We start from the raw sequence: 18,087 nt of genomic DNA on the forward strand, positions 1-18,087 counted from the left end.
TTTACCCAGCTTGGGCCAAATGTCCACCCTGATGTGGGCTGCAATTCTGTGCTTTAGATATGGTGTCACCACCATCACAGCCCCAGTGGAGCCCCTTCCCAGAGGCCAGGGCAGATTGGTCCATCGATTCAGAGCCTTGTCCCCTTCAGAGTGAATAGTGAAGTGTCCTTAGTCCTGACTCAGGTTTGATGTTTATCAAATAATCACCCTAACAGTTCGAGCTCATCAAAGATGACTAGTCTAAAAATCAACAAACAAAACATAAAAAGGGGCTGGAGAGATGGTTCAGAGGTTAAGAGCATGGCTGCTCTTCCGGAGGACCCAGGTTCAATTCCCAGCACCCACATGGCAGCTCACAACTGTCTGTAACTCCAGTTCCAGGGGATCTAACACCCTCACACAGGCACACATACAGGCCAAACACCAATGCACATAAAATAAGTTAATTTAAATGAAAAAAGATGACTAGTCTAAGAGAGAGTCTACTTAAAAAAAAAAAGGTGGTATTGCTATGTATGTATCCCAGGCTGGCCTCGACCACTCAATTTACAATCCTAAACTGGGGGCAGGTGTGCAAGGATGGGGGGGTGTTGCACAGTACACACCTGCGATCTCAGCACTTGGGAGTCTGAGGCAAGAAGATCCCAGTGAGTTCAAGGCCAGCCTGGATTACATAGTGAGTTTGAAGCTAACCTGAGCCTTTGCTGCCTGTGTGTGCCACCACTGTTTGGCCCATGGTGTTTTAAATAAAACAATGAGGGTATGTCTGAAGGTCTCAAAGGGAAAATTGTATTTCTCATGGTTGTTGGTGAAGGATTATGATACCCTGATTTTTTTTCATAGATTATCTTGATAATGGGAATAATAAAATGGCAATTCAGCAAGCTGATAAACTGTTGAAGAAACACAGAGATCTTCACTGTGCAAAGGTAACCGCATTTGCTCTTTACTTCTATTTGTGGGTAATAGTTTATCTATTTTTTGAGGCAGGGTTTCTGTGTAGTCTAGGCTGGCCTGAAACTTGATGTGTTGACCAAACTGACCTCAGACTCAGAGAGATCCACCTGCTTCTGCCCCTCAAGTGTTGGGATTAAAGGCCTGTGCCACCACACTGGGCTATGATTGTATTTGTAATTCTTTCTCATTTTTGTTTTGTATTTTGTATTGTATTTTTGAGACATAGTCTTACGTAATTGAGGACGACTTTGAAGTTCTGATTCTCCTGCTTTGCCCTCCCAGGCCCGTTTCTTTTTCCCTCTCTCCCTCCCTCCCTTTCTTCCCTGTGGCTGTGCAGATGGCACAGTGCAGAGCATGTAGAAGGCAGAGGAGAAACACCTTTCAGGAGTTGGTTCTCTCCTTCTAGCATGTCAGTTCCAGGGACTGAAGTCAGGTCACCAGGCTTGTCTGCAGGAGTCTCTGCCCACCGAGCCGGGCTGGCTCCCCAGCTTTCTTGCTTGCCAGCCCTCCCCGCCTCCCTGTGCATTACTTACTGTCCTGAGCACTTTGTAGTGCATGGAGAGTACTTCATTGAAGCTTAACTATGTATATTTTGGGATACTACTTTTTTGGTATTTTCACAATCTTTAAAAAAATACAATATTGGAGCTGGGCAGTGGTGGCACACGCCTTTAATCCCAGCACTCGGGAGGCAGAGCCAGGCAGATCTCTGTGAGTTCGAGGCCAGCCTGGTCTACAGAGCGAGATCCAGGACAGCCACCAAAACAACACAGAGAAACTCTGTCTCGAAAAAAACTGAAAAAACCCAAAACCCCCCAACAGCATTAGGTACTTTTATTGAGACTGGGGTAAGAAGGAGTTGGAGTTGCTGTTTATCTTCTGTGAGGACGGGTGTAGTTGATCACAGCTCCGTGTCCTTGTAGCTTCCGCCTTGGCTTTGCTCGTGGTTGTTTCCTTGTCTGGTGTGTGCATATGTGCACTCGTGGGTTTTGGTGCACACTGAGAGTACATGGGAGGCAAAGCTTACATTGTAACGATTTTATAGCCGATGAGATTGGTCCATTCCTTTAATCCCAGCACTTGGGAGGCAGGAGGCAGGAGGATCTCTGAGTTCGAGGCCAGCCTGGTCTAAAGACCCAGGGCAGGTAGGGCTACACTGAGAAACCTTGTCTCAAAAAAAAAAAAAAAAAAAGATTTATTATTTATGTGTTTGTGTGCATGACCTCTCCTCTGTGCCTGTGCAGACTGGAGTAGGGCGTCAGGTCACCTAGGGCTGGAGTTACAGGTGTGTGAGCTGCCTGACATGAATGCTGGGATCCTTAGTTTGGTCTTCATTAGAGACCAGCAAGTGCTCTTAACCACTGATCCAGCTCTCCATCCCCACCTATTTAGTTATTTATTTTGAGACAGAGTTGCACTAGTCTGGAACCTGCCAAGTAGGCTAGGCTGTCCAGCCACTGGGCCCCGAGATTACCTGCTTCTGCCTTCTCAGCACTGGGATTAGGAGTGAGTGTTGACCCACGGGCATCAGGCTCAGCTGCAGTACTTCCAAGGAGCACTTTCCCAGCCCGCCCTCACCCCTCCTGGCTTTTCTGGGATGGGATCTCACTGTGTAGCCCGGGTGCAGACCTGGGACTCTCTCTATTCTGCCTTAGCTTTTCTTTCCCCATGGAAGCTGATTTTTCTCTTCTTGTTGTCAGGTTCTCAAGGCAATTGGTTTGCAGAGAACAGGAAAACAGGAAGAAGCCTTCACCTTGGCACAGGAGGTGGCTGCCCTTGAGCCCACAGATGACAACTCCCTGCAGGCCTTGACGATCCTCTACCGGGAAATGCACCGGCGTATGTGACTTTTCATGTCTCCCTGACCTGTGTGGATGACAGTAGATAGATGAATGTTTGGTCGTGGCCTTTGAAGAGCTTCGCCAGGGTAGTTAAATGCATTAGCTTCCTTGACTTGAAGTGAGAGTCAAAATGAGTTCCTTCCTTCCTTTTTCTTTTCCTTTTTTTGGAGACAGGATCTTATTGTGTAGCTCTGGCTGGCCTGGAACTCACAGAGATCCGCCTGCCTCTGGCTCCCTACTGCTGGGATTAACGACATAATGCCGCCATACTCTAGTCCCATTTGAATTTCTTAAATATTTCATTATGAAATACATTGTTTTATGTAATGTTCTAGTAAACTTGATGAGTCATAATGAATACTCATGAAGTGATCCTGTAATTAAGAAGTAGATCGTCGTTGGGCTGGTAAGATGGCTCAGAGGTGAAAACTGCCACAAAGACTGACAACCTGAGTTCAGTCCTCTGAGCCACAGTGGAAGGAGAGAAGAAACTTCTGAGAGTGGTCCTTGAGCCACCACGTGTCTGCTGTGTACACTCTCCTCACCCACATGGCTGCTGTGCCCACACTCTGCTCACCCACATGGCTGCTGTGCACACACTCTCCTCACCCACATGGCTGCTGTGCACACACTCTCTCCTCACCCACATGTCGGCTGTGCATACTCTCTCCTCACTTGTCTGCTGTGCACACACTCTCCTCACCCACATGTCTGCTGTGCACACACTCCTCACCCACATGGCTGCTGTGCTCACACTCTCCTCACCCACATGTCTGCTGTGCACACACTCTCTCCTCACCCACATGGCTGCTGTGCACACACTCTCTCCTCACCCACATGGCTGCTGTGCACACACTCTCTCCTCACCCACATGGCTGCTGTGCACACACTCTCCTCACCCACATGGCTGCTGTGCTCACACTCTCCTCACCCACATGTCTGCTGTGCACACACTCTCTCCTCACCCACATGGCTGCTGTGCACACACTCTCTCCTCACCCACATGTCTGCTGTGCACACACTCTCTCCTCACCCACATGGCTGCTGTGCACACACTCTCCTCACCCACATGGCTGCTGTGCACACACTCTCCTCACCCACATGGCTGCTGTGCCCACAGTCACACACTAAGAAGTAGGGAAAGGCAGAATGGATTAGAACACTGTTCACGCCAGGAGAGCCTCCCATGTTCCAGCTGAGTCTCCGTTTCCCCAGGAGTATTTCCTTTCCTGAATTACTTTGGTGACTTGTTTGCTGTCCCATCCTCTGTCTCTTCCCTTTCTTCTTTGCCCAGACTGGACGATCCCTCTGCCCCTGAGTCACATCTGTGGCCCTCCGCAGGCTTTAGCTCTCTGTCCTGCTGTTGTAGTGTGACGGTGCCCCTCCTAGTTTATCTTGGGTTTCATGGGTCTGTGCTGTGTGCTTCTGTGTAATGCACTTGTGGTCTGATGCCCGCCTGGCCTGCTGAGTTCACGTCCATTGCCAGGGATTATTCATCCTTGCTGCCACCACAGCTAGGAGTAGAACTGTTGTAGCAGAGAGAGTTGGTTTTGCTTGAAGATGAAGAAAGATAATATTGACTCTTTCTGTGATACTGGGGATCAAACCCAGGACCTCACACATGTTAAGCAAGTGCTCAGCCGCTAAGCTGCACTCTCAGTCCTCAACCTATTTTTTTATTTTGAGCTCAGTCTCACTAACTAGGCCAGGGTGGCCTTGAACTCAGTCCACAGGCAGTCCTTTCTTTAACTTGCTGTCTCCCAGCTTTAGCCTTCCAAAGGCTGGGATCACAGGCATGCACTGCACACGTAGTTGCTTTGGGTGTCAGTCAAGGCTGTAATCAAGACCTCTTTTAGTCAGGGTTTAACACAGCAGAGTCAGTCAGTGCTCAGACAGGGAGGAGAGGCAGACTGTTAAGGGTGAGGCCTGCAGAGAGGATTGTCATTTGAATTGGGTCCTTGCCTGGAACTGATACTTACGTAGGGTTTACTGAGTGGAAGAGGGACAGAAGAAGCTGGGCAGTGGGAACAGCATAGAAGCCCAGGACATGACAGAGGACCCTGAAGAACTACAGTTGATGTCACTACCTAGTGAAGGGCTCGAAGAGAGAGTTTGGAAGAACACAGGCCAGAGCGAGTTCATGGCACAGATAGGAGGAGGTGTGACTAATCCATGCTTCATCAAAACAACACTTAACGCCAGATGTGATGGCACACACCTTTAGTCCCAGCGCTTGGAGAGGCAGAGGCAGGCAGATGTCTGTGAGTTTGAGGCCAGCTTGCTCTACAAAGCAAGTTCCAGGACAACCAGGGTTGTTAAACAGGGAAAACCTGTCTTGAAAAACCAAAAACAAACAAACAAAAACAACCGCCGGGCGGTGGTGGCGCACGCCTTTAATCCCAGCACTTGGGAGGCAGAGCCAGGCGGTTCTCTGTGAGTTCGAGGCCAGTCTAGGGTTACCAAGCGAGTTCCAGGACAGGCACAAACCTACAGAGAGAAACCCTGTCTCGAAAAACAAAACAAAGAAAACCAACCAACCAAAAACAATAACAACAAAATCAAAACCCAACAACACTTAAGCAGAAGAGCAGTGCTCAGATGGGGCAGTACTCCCTATCCTTTAGTGGTAGGAGGACCCCTTTAACCCAGTGGGTGGAGACCTATTTGGAGGTCAAACAACCCCTTCACAGAGGTCACAGTCAGATATCTTCATACCAGATGTTTACATTACAATTCATGACAGCGCAAAACTGCAGTTATGAAGTCGCAACAAAAATAACTTTATGGTGGGGGTCACCACAGCATGAGGAACTGTATTAAAGGGTTACAGTCTTAGAAAGGTTGAGAGTACCTGTTTTAACCAAACAAAGAGGGTTAGGATTTTCTCTCTTGGAAGCAAAACCCAATCTTGCCTCTCTTCTTCCTCTAGCGGAGTTAGTCACAAAGCTTTATGAGGCGGCTGTGAAGAAGGTTCCCAACAGCGAGGAATATCACTCTCACCTCTTCATGGCCTACGCCAGAGTGGGCGAGTACAAGAAGATGCAGCAGGTAACCGAATGCACAGGCTTCTGGGTGTGATTGAGCTGCTCTGTGAGTGTGTGTGTGTGTGTGTGTGTGTGTGTGTGTGTGTGTGTGTGTGGTCTGCCGGTTACATAGTCTTCAAGGCTTTGAAATGCTTTACTTGGGGACGTGGCTTGTGCCTCTTGGCTGGCTGTTGATGTGTTTGCTCTGGTTTGCTTTGGTCAGCTTTAGATTGCTCCCCGGTGACACTGCTGTTGAGAGAATGGGAGAAATCACAGCACAGAATAGACAGCTGCTCTAAAGTTTACAACCAGTTAATTGCGCTGCTTTAGCCTTCTGAGCGTAAATAAATTCACCAGGGGAGAAGTCCCCATGGCTGAAATTCGTAATTCTTGCTTTCCAGGTGTGGCTTATTTGGTCAGATTTTAGGGGTTCTTTGTGTACGTTTGAAGAATGTTAGGCTAATATTTTATTTATTCTCTGTTTTTTGTGGCATAGTGGGTTAAACCCGGGGTCTGCATACTAGGCAGACGTTACTTTTGGCTGTGTTCTTAGCCCTTTAGAAGTTGTGTTAGGGCTGTGGATGTGGCTGGGTCAGAGTGCTTGCCAGGTGTGCACAAAGCTCTGCGTTTACCTCGAACATCGTGTGAGCTGAGCAAAGTGGCACATGCTTGTCATCCGAGCACTGTGAAAGTGAAGGCCGAAAGATCAGGGGTTTGAGGCCACCCTTAGCTCTATAATGAGTTTGTGGCCAGCCTGGGCGCCATGAAAGACCCTTTCTTTCCCAGAATGACCTTCAGCTTGTTATCATTCTGCCTCCAACTTCCTGAGTAGCTGGGATTGTTGAGGGGTGGTCACCACACCCAGCTCAGTGTAGTGTTCTGTAGATTTTTGACTGGATTGTAGGGTAAACCTGGCATAGTGGCACATGCCTAGGATCCAAGTACATGGAGGGAGGATCAGGAATTGAAAGTCATCTTTAGCTGCATAATGAGTTGAAGTTCAAGACCCTGGAATGAATTCAAGATCTTGTCTCAAAAAGAAAAGAAAACAAAAAACCCTGCTTTAGCTGAGTTATCTGATGGCAAAGCCTCTCCTGGAGCCCTGCTTGGCTTTGAACTTAATAAGCAGTATCTGGCTGGGCTTGAGCTTTCTGTTTCTGCCTCCTGAGTACTGGGATTAAGCCTTTTTTTAAATTGAGTTTTTGGTTTACCTTGTTCCTTGACTGTAGTATCACACTGTAGCAATAGGAAGTCAGGGTGATGATACTGTAGTAATACAAGTCCTTCCTCAGAATCAGCATTTATATCCTCATATTTATGTAAGTTTTCAAAGTAGAAGACCTTCTTGTGTCTCTCATGAACTTGTTTTCCTTCCTGTCTGGTTTTTGGTGTTGGAGATAGAACATAGGCCTTTCATGTGCTGGGTGTGACCTCTTAGTGTGGAGCCCAGCCTTTGACTCCTTGAGGTTTTGGTAGTGCTAGAGATTGGAGCCGGGCTCTCTGGTGCTGGGCCAGTGCTCTCCACTAAGCTGCCCGGCCTCTTTTTTTTCTTGCTGTGTGTATGTCTGCCGTGGATGAACTTGGGTCCTGTGGAAGGACAGCAGGCCCTTAACCGCCGAGCCCTCTCTCACCCCCGACTCACTTTCTTTGATTTTGTTCAAACTCGTTTCCCCTACTGAGAATTGATGACTTACTCACCTGTTGACCTCAAATGTTTGATCTTCATAAATGTCTCCAATCTGGCCTAGAGCTTCACTCTGTCCTTTGAGATGCATCCGAAATGCTGTTTTCAGAGGGATACTTCCCCATTTTCTCTTAAGGATGGAAGGACACCATGTGTGTGAGCTCACTTTTCTTGGAGTCACCCAGCATAGGATTCTATGTATTTATTAATTGACTGATTCATTGATTATTACTTTTTATTATGTGTATGTGTGTGTAAGTGCTGGAGGCACCAGATCCCCTTGGTACTGGAGTTACAGGCATTTGTGACCTGCCTGACATGGGTATTGGAAATCAAACTCAGGCCTTCTGGAAGAACAATACATGCCATCTCTCCAGCCCCCTTTTATTTTGTGTGTGTGTGTGTGTGTGTGTGTGTGTGTGTGTGTGTGTGTGTGTGTTGCTGCTTGTATGCATGGGGAGGATAGAAGAAGGCAACTATAGATCTCCTGGGTCTATAGTTACAGACGGTTGTGAGCAGCCCTGTGGGTGCAGGAACCTCAATCTAGATCCTCTAGAAGAGCAGCCAATGCTCCTGACGGCTGAGCCATCTCTCCAGCCTGTAGCATGGTATTTTCATACACATTTCTATTGTAGGTAAATTTTAACTGGTTAGATGTGTGTTATGCACCTGGGAGATGGGTACAGGAAGATCAAGAATTCAGGGCCATTTTCAGCTACTTAGCAAGCCTGAGGCAGGCTTTGGCTGCATGATACCCTGTGCCCAGAAAAGAAGCTAGCAGTTGGGCTGGGTGGTAATGGCACATGCCTTTAATCCAGCACTCGGGAGGCAGAGCCAGGCAGATCTCTGAGTTTGAGGCCAGCCTGGTCAACAGAGCGAGATCCAGGACAGTCTCCAAAGCTACACAGAGAAACCCTGTCTTGAGAAAACAAACAAACAAACAAACAAAAGAATCAAGGAGTTGAGAGAAAACTTAGTTGGTAGAATGCTTGCTATGTAAACACGATGCTGGAGTTTGATTCCCAGTACCAGGTAAGTCCAGTATTGGGGCTTGGAATTACAAATGCCATTGCTAAGGAGGGGGTACATAGGCCTTGTCATTTTCTGGCCAGCCAGCCTAGCTTAACTGACAAGCAGCCCCAGGTCCCAGCAAAGACCCAGTCTCAAAAAGCAAGGTGGACAGCTCCTGAGGAGGAACCCCTGAGATTGCCCTCTGGCCTCCACAGGCATGTGCACACATGTGAATGAATCCATATGCATGTACACACACCACCCCAATGAGTTATTTGTGTGGTTTTTATTTTGTGTTTACCACACTCCTCAGGAAGCTTAAACAGGAAATGAGGGGGCTGTAGAGAGCATTTACCATCATCACCCACTACACCCTGCTAGCCTCTGGGGGAGCAAGGGACTGAGATCACTCCCAGGACATCTGCCTGGAAGGCTGGTGGAGCCGGGTTCCCGGGAGCTCTAAATTCTGTTTGTGCTGGGTTTTGCTCTGCCCGGAAAAGGTTCCTTTCTTGAGTTTGAAGAGATGTGGGTACAGCAATTCAGTTTCAAGTATGCTTGAGTAATAATAGTTACCTCTGTCTGCGTCTGCTCCAAGTGTGGGCATGTTGTGTAAAGGCGCTCGTCATTTTTTCTGTTTTTTTTTCCTTTTTTTCTTTTTTTTTTTTTGAGACAGGGTCTTACGTTGCTCACTCACTATGTAGCTGAGGATGACCTTGAACTCTGAGTCTCCTGTCTCCACCTCATGTTCTGGGAGGCCATATTCATACCAGGCATGTTCCGTTGTGCCTGGCTGGTGGGGTTAGTTGTAATTATGGATAGCTTGGAAGGACCTGTTCCTTCCATCAAGCCCATCTCCTGGCTGGTGGCTCTGCTTCGCTGTAGCTCTTTCAGTGTCTTCAATGAGGACCGCTGCTGCGGTGCTGACACACACCTTTAATCCAGCACTCAGGAGGCAGAGGCGGGCGGATCTCTGTGAGTTCGAGGCCAGCGTGGGCTACAGATCGAGTTCTAGGAGAGCCAGGACTGTTACACAGAGAAACCCTTTCTCAAAAAAAAAAAAAACAACGATGACAAAGAAAATCAAGGAGTTGGGAAAAAACTGAATTGGTTTGCTTGGACAGAGTCTCAGCCAAGTTGGCTTTAAACTCCATGTGCAGCTGAGGACAATTGAACTGCCTCTGTCTTTCAAGGGCCTGAGACTACAAGCATGCGTCCCCGTGCCTGGGCTTGGTGTCTGCAATGGTAGGCGTCGAACCTAGGGCTTTGTGCATGGTGGGTAAGCACTCTACCAGCTGAACTCCACCTGCATCACACTGATGGACGCTCATGGTCAAATTTGGTGGGTTTTGGTAGTCTTCCTAGAACTGTACTTTGTCACGTCCATTTTATGGGTTTGGACTGCAAAGGTTCAAAATTGAACTGTCACTCAGGATGTAAAACTTGGCATTTATGATTACTGATGTTGCCATAGTGATGAGGTTACCAAGCACTGCCACCATATTACTCGAGTCTGTAATTGTGTTGCTGGTCTCCTCAGAAACGTGCCACACACCCAGATTTATTTTTGTTTTTGTTTTCAGTTGATTGATTGTTGTCTATCTGATGTTTTCTAATTAACCTCTCCCTCTTTCAGGCTGGCATGGCTCTGTATAAGATTGTCCCCAAAAACCCTTACTACTTTTGGTCTGTGATGAGCTTAATCATGCAAGTAAGTATCTATCTGCCCAGGATGGGACTGAAGTCTGTCTTTACCATCATTGTCGCTAATGAGCTTTGAACTTGGGTAATCTCCTGACACCAAGTGTCAGGAGGGTCTTGACGGATCACCCCTTGGCTTTTCAAGTTGGGGATACTTGGTAGTCTTTGTTTAATTAAATTTTATTTTATGTATATGGGTGTTTTGCCTGTATGTATATCTGTGCACCATGTGTGAGCCTGGTGGCTGCTGAGGGCAGAAGAGGGGATCTGATCCCTTGGAACTGGAGTTACAAACAGTTTTGAGCCACCATGTGGGTGCTGGGAATCAAACCTGAGTCCTCTGGAAGAACAGCCAGTGCTCTGAACCACTGAGACAGTTTTCCGGCTTCCTTTATTTAGTGTTTGTTTTGTTTTGAGACGGGGTTTCTCCTTGATCTTGCTGTGTAACCTAGGTTGACCTCGAACTTGATCCTGCTGCCTCCACCTCTTGAATTTGGGGTTACAGGTGAGGTGGCCACCATGCCTGGCAGCCTGGTGTTCTCTCACTTGTCCTGTCAGTTTACCCCAGGTTGGCTTCCTGAGCAGAACCTCTGCACTGTCCACCTAACAGTGGTCCTGGTTTTAAAATGATGGCTGTATGGTAATTAGCTAATAGCAAGAGCTGTGTAGGTAGACAGAGTTGGCATGTCTCGTATTCTAGCTGCTAACATCTCAAGACACAGTGTAAGCAGCTTCCTTCTTGGCACCCTGTAATGTATGTAATACCCAGCAGAGGCACACCCCTTTTTGAGTAGTTCTAGATAAATATCAGACCAGCCTGTCAAAGCACTCGGGCATGTCATGGAAGCCGGGGATTGTAGGAATGCATGGATGCTAAGGCAGCTACCGTTCCATGTATCCATGTGGTAGATCCAGATCAGGCCTGATATGTGCACCATGGACTGGGGGGGGGAGGGGCAGAGTCACTAGTGTGGTGTGCATGGTGAAGTGAAGAGAGCAAGCAGGGGAGAGTGAGAGCGAGCACAATGCTTGTCTTTCCAATTGCAGTCCATATCCGCACGAGATGAAAATCTCTCCAAAACCATGTTTCTGCCCCTGGCAGAGAGGATGGTAGAGAAGATGGTAAAAGAAGACAAGATAGAAGCTGAGGCTGAAGTGAGTACACGCCCTTCCTCCAATCACCAGCCTGGCTGCACCACAGCCTCCTATCCCAGTGTCCACCTCGTAGCTGGTGACCTCATCTGGGCCCTGGGTGAAAAAGACTGGCTCAGCTCAGGCACCATGCCGCTGAGCCATCCCTGGGAAGTGCACTCTGCCAAGATGAGTGTGGACTGGAAAAGTCACCCACACAGTTCTGTGAAATAACTGTCACGAATACACAGATGCCTGTGTTCTGCTGACATCTCAATGCTGCAACTGTTTGTGTCTTCTGCAAGGTTGAACTTTACTATATGATCCTGGAACGCTTGGGGAAGTACCAGGAAGCCCTGGATGTCATTAGAGGGAAATTAGGAGGTAATTTTAAAAGTTTTCTCTTTTGTTTTTAATTTGAAGATGAAAATTATTTGTGGGGGGAAATTCCCATACAGTCATAGGTCCTATGACTTTGCTATATATTTCTGTGTTCTAAACTTACATTTAAACTATTAAAAAATTTTTATTCCCAGTGCTTGAGAGGCAGAGGCATTCCTGGTCTACATAGTTCCAGGACAGCCAGAGCTGTGTAGAGAGACCCTGTCTCAAACAATAACAATTTTTCTTTATTCTTTCAGAATTTCATTCAGTGCATTTTGATTGTATTCATTGTCCACCCTCCTAACTTCCTCTAGGTCACCCCCACCTCACTGTCTCCCCACCCCCACCTCCCCCACCACCCCCACTTCCCCCACCTCCAGTTTCTTCTATTGAGCCCAGTTCGTGCTGCCCATAGACTCCTGGGTTCAGCTTTGGTTTTTTGAGACAGGGTTTCTCTTTGTAGCTCTGACTGTCCTGGGAATGCTGTTCTCTTTAGACCAGGCTGGCCTCAAACTCAGATCTTCCAGCCTCTGCCTCCCAAAAGCTGGGACTAAAGGCATGCGCCACCATGCCCAGCCTGGGTTAAGCTATTAAAAAGTACTATTGGGGTCCAGCCCCTTAATAGCCTTTTCCCAGGGTCCATGGAAGAATCTTAACAACCAGCTGAGGAATCTAATTTTAAGGATATCAAAGGAATCTACATACACGAAACTCTTAGTCTATTCACTTATTCTGAGTCAATTCTCTCTCTACACAGCTTCTTCTCTGCTCTCATACTTAGCTCCTTTCTTGCCTAATTCTACATTTTTCTCCTGTTCTAAGTTCTATCTCAATACCTTGTCTTAGTTTTCCCCATCTCTGTTCTTTCCCACCTAGTTCTTTCCAAATTGTTCTTCCTAACTTAATTCTCCCCCAAGTCTCTGAGGTTTTCCGTTATATACCCATGCAATCAACGATATTCTGGCCAAGGCAAGGTCACGAGGCTTGAATTCTTTCAGGGTCAAAAAGAGGGGTGATAAGATCCACACAAAGAGCAATAATTGTTAGCTATCATTTGCAACCCAAAAGGGAAGTGACTAATGGGGAATGAATCAACTAAGGGTTAAATTCAGTTAATAGATTGAAAAGGGAATTTATGTGTTCAAACCATATTCTAAGAAGTGGTTAGGTAAAATGTTAGGATTTTGTAAGTCACTAAGTCACGAGTGAAAATAAAACTGCCTTTTTTCCTTTGGAGCCTCATCTGTCCAAACCTTGGCTGTGCCATTTTCTGGTAGGGTGGGGGAAGTGTACTCGGTAACTAGGCAACCTGCATCATAGCTAGATGTACCTGGTATGTAAAAGCCCTTTTGTTCTGAGTTAATTGTTAAAGAGAGATCTTTAGAACTAGAGATAACACTTGGAAAAAAGGAGGGTTAAGCTAATTAGCACATCTGCCTGGCCTGGGCAGTTGTCTCATTGTAAATTTTTACCTTCTCTCAGGAACTAACAGATAGTCTGGATGCTTATCTATCTGCAGTCTGTTCTTAGAAAGTCTGGGAAGTATCTCAGATAAAATACTTAGGTCTGCAGATGGTCCTGGCCGGATGTTGCTAATGACAATAATTACGGAAAGGTCTGAAGTTAGGGGTCTGACTGTGACTGCTGTCAGCACAGTTGGGGATGTTATACCAATACTCCCAATTGTGTAAGGGAAATTGTGCTCAAAGAATGATCAGCCACACTGTTAGAAGTTCTTGGGAAAAGAATCAAGTGGGAAAGCTGCAATAGCACATAAGAGATTCACTGCAGGAAATGGCTAATATATTCAAAAGCCAATGTCACCAAGACTCCTTGAGTCTTGGCTTTATCCTCTGGAAGAGTCCTTAACTCTTCCAGGTTGATAGCCTTTGCCATAGTCTGCTGAATTCCTACTTAATATTTCTGCGGCGTGCAGCAAGCTACCTTTACCTGAAGATGAGCCACGGCTTCAGTCTGAGAGTGCGAGAAGTGTGTCCTGGGTCTCTAGCCCCGTCACCGCCCTGCTGCTGCGTGTTCCTGCCAGGCCTTACTGTATGTGTGTGGACGTGAGTGCATGTTATGTGTGTAGTCGTGCCCAGAGAGGCCAGAGAAGGCATTGGATCCTCCTGGGCCTACTGTTATGAATGGTTGTGAGCTGCCCATGTGGGTGCTGGGGGTTAAACCTGGGTCCTCTGCAAAACCAACAAGTGCTCTTAACTGCTGAGCCATCTCTTCAGCCTGTTGCTGCCTTAGTGGTTTTTTGGGTTTTTTTTTTTTTTTTTTTTTTGGTATTTAGAGACAGAGTTTCTCTGTGTAGTTTTGGAGCCTGTCCTGGATCTTGCTCTGTAGACCAAGCTGGCCTTGAACTCACAAAGATCTGCCTGGCTCTGCGTCCCAAGTGCTGGGATTAAAGGCGTGCGCCTCCATAGCCCCGTGTTGCCTGATTCTTTTGAGATAGTCTTAAGTCTGCAGCCCTGGGTGGCCTGGAACTCTACCTGTAGCTCAGGCTGGCCTCAAACAGCAATCCTGCTGCCTTGGCCTCATGAGTGTTGGGATTACAGGCCAGAGCCATCACGCCTGATTAAAAGTGTTCTATTTTGAAGGCAAGGTCTTCCTGCATAGCTCTGACTGGTCTGTAATTCATTCTGTCAACCAAACTAGCTTCAGATTTACTTACCGTGGCCTTTGTCTCTTGAATGCTGGCAGTATAGGTATGCACCATCACTCCTGGGCCCAGGTTCCCGCCCCCCCCTTTTTTTTTTCTTGAGACATTGTTTCTCTGTGTAGCCCTGGCAGTTCTGGAACTCACTCTGTAGACCAGGCTGGTCTCAAACTCTTGAGGGAGTAAAAAAAAAAAAAATGTGACTTTTTTTTCAATGATTGGATTTTATTCTGGTAGACATGAAACTAGCCCATCAACTTTTATACTTTTCGTTGTAGAGAAGTTGACAAGTGAGATTCAGAGTCGGGAAAACAAATGCATGGCCATGTACAAGAAACTGAGCAGGTGGCCGGAGTGCAACGCTCTTTCCCGACGCCTCCTGTTGAAAAAGTGAGTTGATGCCATTGTTCGTGAGTCAAGAGCCTTGAAGGTTTCCAGGCCCCAGGACTGAGGCTGGTGTATGTTGTGAGAGTCTGGGTACATTTTAGAGGTTTTAGAAGTTTTCAAGGAGCTTTAGTTTTTGGTAAGACCTAATGGTGCCTGGGCTGTGGTGGCTGAGATTGTCTTAAGGATGAGCACCGAGTTTCTGTATCACTTTTTGTTTGTTTTTTGAAACAAAGTTTCTCTGTGTAACTCTGCTGTCCTGGAACATACTCTGTAGACCAGGCTGCCCTGGATCTCTGTGAAGAGATCCTCCTGCCTCTGCCTCCCCAGTGCTGGGATAAAAGGCCTGTGCCACCACCGCATGGCAAGTTATTGTATCACATTTGATCTTGACCTTAAGGATGCTTCCCTCTCCATCCCAGTTCCTACTTAGGGAGAGCTCATTGGGGGAATTCTCTGTTAAGAAAGTTAGTCTTGGAGTATCTGAACAGCTCCCAGACTCTGACAGCCTCCGCAGGGCCACCTTGGGTGGTCCTGGTACAGGTGGGCACGACTTAGAAAATCGGTTGAATTCATGGTTCCTAAGGCAGCTTTGTCACAACTTGGGTTTAATCCTGTGTGCATCGTTCAATCTGATTTTAGCTCAGATGACTGGCAGTTCTATCTGACTTATTTCGATTCTGTCTTTCGACTGATTGAAGAGGCCTGGACACCTCCTGCTGAAGGGGAACAGTAAGTTGTCATCTTTTTTTCACGTTCGTATCTTAAGAGTTTTTATTTTTCTTTAAGGAATGATGTATGTGCTACATATTTTTAAATTTTTTTTCAAAGATTTTATTTCATTTAATATATATGAGTAATTTGCCTGCATGTATATATGTGCACTGTGTTTGTGCCTAGTGCTCAGGGAGGCAGGAAGAGGGCATTGGATGTCTTAGAACAGGAGTTACTGATAGGTGCAAGCTGCCATGTGGGTGCAGCAGTGTTCATAACTGATGAGCTGTCTCTAGCCTTTATGTTTTATATATATTTTTTTTTTTTCCCAGAGCTGAGGACCGAACCCAGGGCCTTGCGCTTGCTAGGCAAGCGCTCTACCACTGAGCTAAATCCCCAACCCCTATGTTATATTTTAAAAGGTTTGATTTGGGCAGTTTACAGTAAGTGACACCCTGAGGATTTTTAATCTGTGTCCCCAAGTGGTTGTCATCGTTGTTGAGTTACGGTTTCACCTTCTGTGGACTGGGAGCTGACCCCAGGGCTTACTTTAGTATGCAGGTCTTCTCAGCACTGACCTATATCCCCAGTAGAGGGATTGCTGTTTTGCCTTAGCCTGAGCGCTGGGATCCCAGATGTGTCAGCATGTCTGGATTACGGTGGTGCTTCTGAGTGTGGTGGAGCAAAAGGACTTTATTGTGCATCAGTTACATTTTATCTTTCCATAAGTACATTCCTTTCAAATAATCCATTTGTTTTACTGTAATATACACATGCGCCCTGTAAGACTCCCCATGTGGTACTTAGTCCCACTTAACCTGTCAATGTAAAAATCACTCCCGACAGCACCTTGCCTCTATCCCTTGTTAACACAGGGCTGTGGAACATGAGAGTGGGGTTAAATTAGGCATACTGGTTGTTGTGGTGTCTTCCTCCCTAAAATATGTGTAGGCTATTTCATAGGTGGTAGGTAGATATAAGTCTGTTTCATTTTTTGGTGAATGGCTCAAGAGTTATCTGATGTTAGAGATGTTTCATAATCCATTAATGTTTGCTGTTAGTCTATTAATGTCTCTGCAGTTAGGCTATTGCAGAAATTTTTCCTCCCTCTTTTTTTTTAAATTTATTTATTATTCTTTTATATACACTAGTGTTTTGCCTGTATGTATGTCTGTGTGAGGGTGTCAGATCTTGGAGTTACAGACAGTTGTTAGCTGCCACATGAGTGCTGGGAATTGAACTCAGGACCTCCGGAAGAGCAGTCAGTGCTCTTAACTGCTGAGCCATCTCTCCAACCCTCTTCCCTCTTTTTTATAGGTGATGTGAAGTAAGCTTATATTGAAACTTTAAAAAAAAAATTTTGTTTTGTTTTGCTTTGTGTTTTTGAGATAGGGTTTTTCTGAGCATCCCTGGCTGTCCTGGAACTCATTTGGTAGAAGAGGCTGTCCTCAAACTCAGAGATCCACCTGCCTTCCGAGTGCTGGGATTAAAGGTGTGGGCTACCACTGCCTGGCTAAAAAACAGTTTTTAAAAAAGCTTCATTTAGCCGGCGTACTGGTGCACACCCTTAGTCCCAGTATTTGGGGCACTTGGGAGGCAGAGGCAGGCGGATCTCTGAGTTTAAGGCCAGCCTGATCTGCAGAACAACAGCAAAAAAAGCTTTATTTATTTATTTATTTGTGTGTGTACTTGTGTGCCTCATGTGCCCAAAGGTCAGAGGACACCTTGTGGGAATGAGTCCTCTCCTCCTACCATGTGGGTCCTGGCTCATAGAAGCACGTTAACCATCTTGCCACCTTTAAAGAGGTGAGAGTGGTTTGTTATTCTACAGTATCCAGGAGTCAAAATTAAGAATAATTTTGTAACTTGTTACCTGTTAGATCAGGCTCATGGCTTTTGCTTGACCTCATGTGGGTCACCCCCTCATTCGGGACTGTGCCCAGCTCTCTGAGCGTGCGAAGCAAGTGGTCTCCCACTAATCCACACTGCCAGCCATTGGCCTTTCCTTTTTTGGGGGTGTGGGGTGGGGTGGGGGTGGGTTTGGTGAGAGGGTCTCTATGTAGCTCTGGCTATCCTGGAACTATGTAAACCTTGCTGGTTTAGAACTCACTGAGATCTGTCTGCCTCTTCCTCCCAGATCCTGGGAGCCCTTGACTTTGTGAGGCACGGTCTTCCTCATCTGCAGCCAGTGCCGGCCTGCCTTGGTCTCCTGCTGCCTGCTACAGGAGGGCTTGTAGAGTGTGGCACCCACTGCATTCTGCCACTGTTGTGTTACTGCTGCTTTTGTTGTTTATAAATAGCAAAGTATGGTTTCTTAAGATCAGTCTGACTTGGCTTCAACTTTGGGGAGCCTGTTGGAGGCAGTCATGGTGCCTTGTGTTCCTCCAGCTCCTTAGAAGGGGAAGTACACTGCTCTGCAGAAGACGCCGTGAAGTTTATAGAGGATCGGATAACAGAGGCATCGCAAAGTGCCCGCCATGTCCGAGGCCCACACCTTGCTAAGCTGGAGCTCATCAGGCGTCTGCGGAGCCAAGGTTGTAACGACGAGTACAAGCTGGGTAAGAGCCATTGGCTGTTGGGGAGCACTAGAGAAGATGA

The 18,087-nt window shown here is 46.8% G+C and overlaps 1 protein-coding gene across 1 annotated transcript in view; it reads left to right on the plus strand.

The window, feature by feature from the left end:
• Naa25 (N-alpha-acetyltransferase 25, NatB auxiliary subunit) overlaps positions 1-18,087 on the plus strand; it is a 55,640-nt gene that overhangs the window by 8,881 nt on the left and 28,672 nt on the right. The window contains exons 2-10 of the mRNA XM_059249141.1: positions 844-929; positions 2,658-2,796; positions 5,728-5,846; positions 10,150-10,224; positions 11,262-11,369; positions 11,651-11,729; positions 14,670-14,781; positions 15,418-15,507; positions 17,878-18,047. Coding sequence (XP_059105124.1) covers positions 844-929; positions 2,658-2,796; positions 5,728-5,846; positions 10,150-10,224; positions 11,262-11,369; positions 11,651-11,729; positions 14,670-14,781; positions 15,418-15,507; positions 17,878-18,047 — 978 coding nt within the window. The remainder of the gene's footprint in view (positions 1-843; positions 930-2,657; positions 2,797-5,727; positions 5,847-10,149; positions 10,225-11,261; positions 11,370-11,650; positions 11,730-14,669; positions 14,782-15,417; positions 15,508-17,877; positions 18,048-18,087) is intronic.

Source organism: Peromyscus eremicus, chromosome 23 (assembly GCF_949786415.1).
Source record: "Peromyscus eremicus chromosome 23, PerEre_H2_v1, whole genome shotgun sequence".
In the NCBI taxonomy this organism is placed as follows: Eukaryota; Metazoa; Chordata; class Mammalia; order Rodentia; family Cricetidae; genus Peromyscus; species Peromyscus eremicus.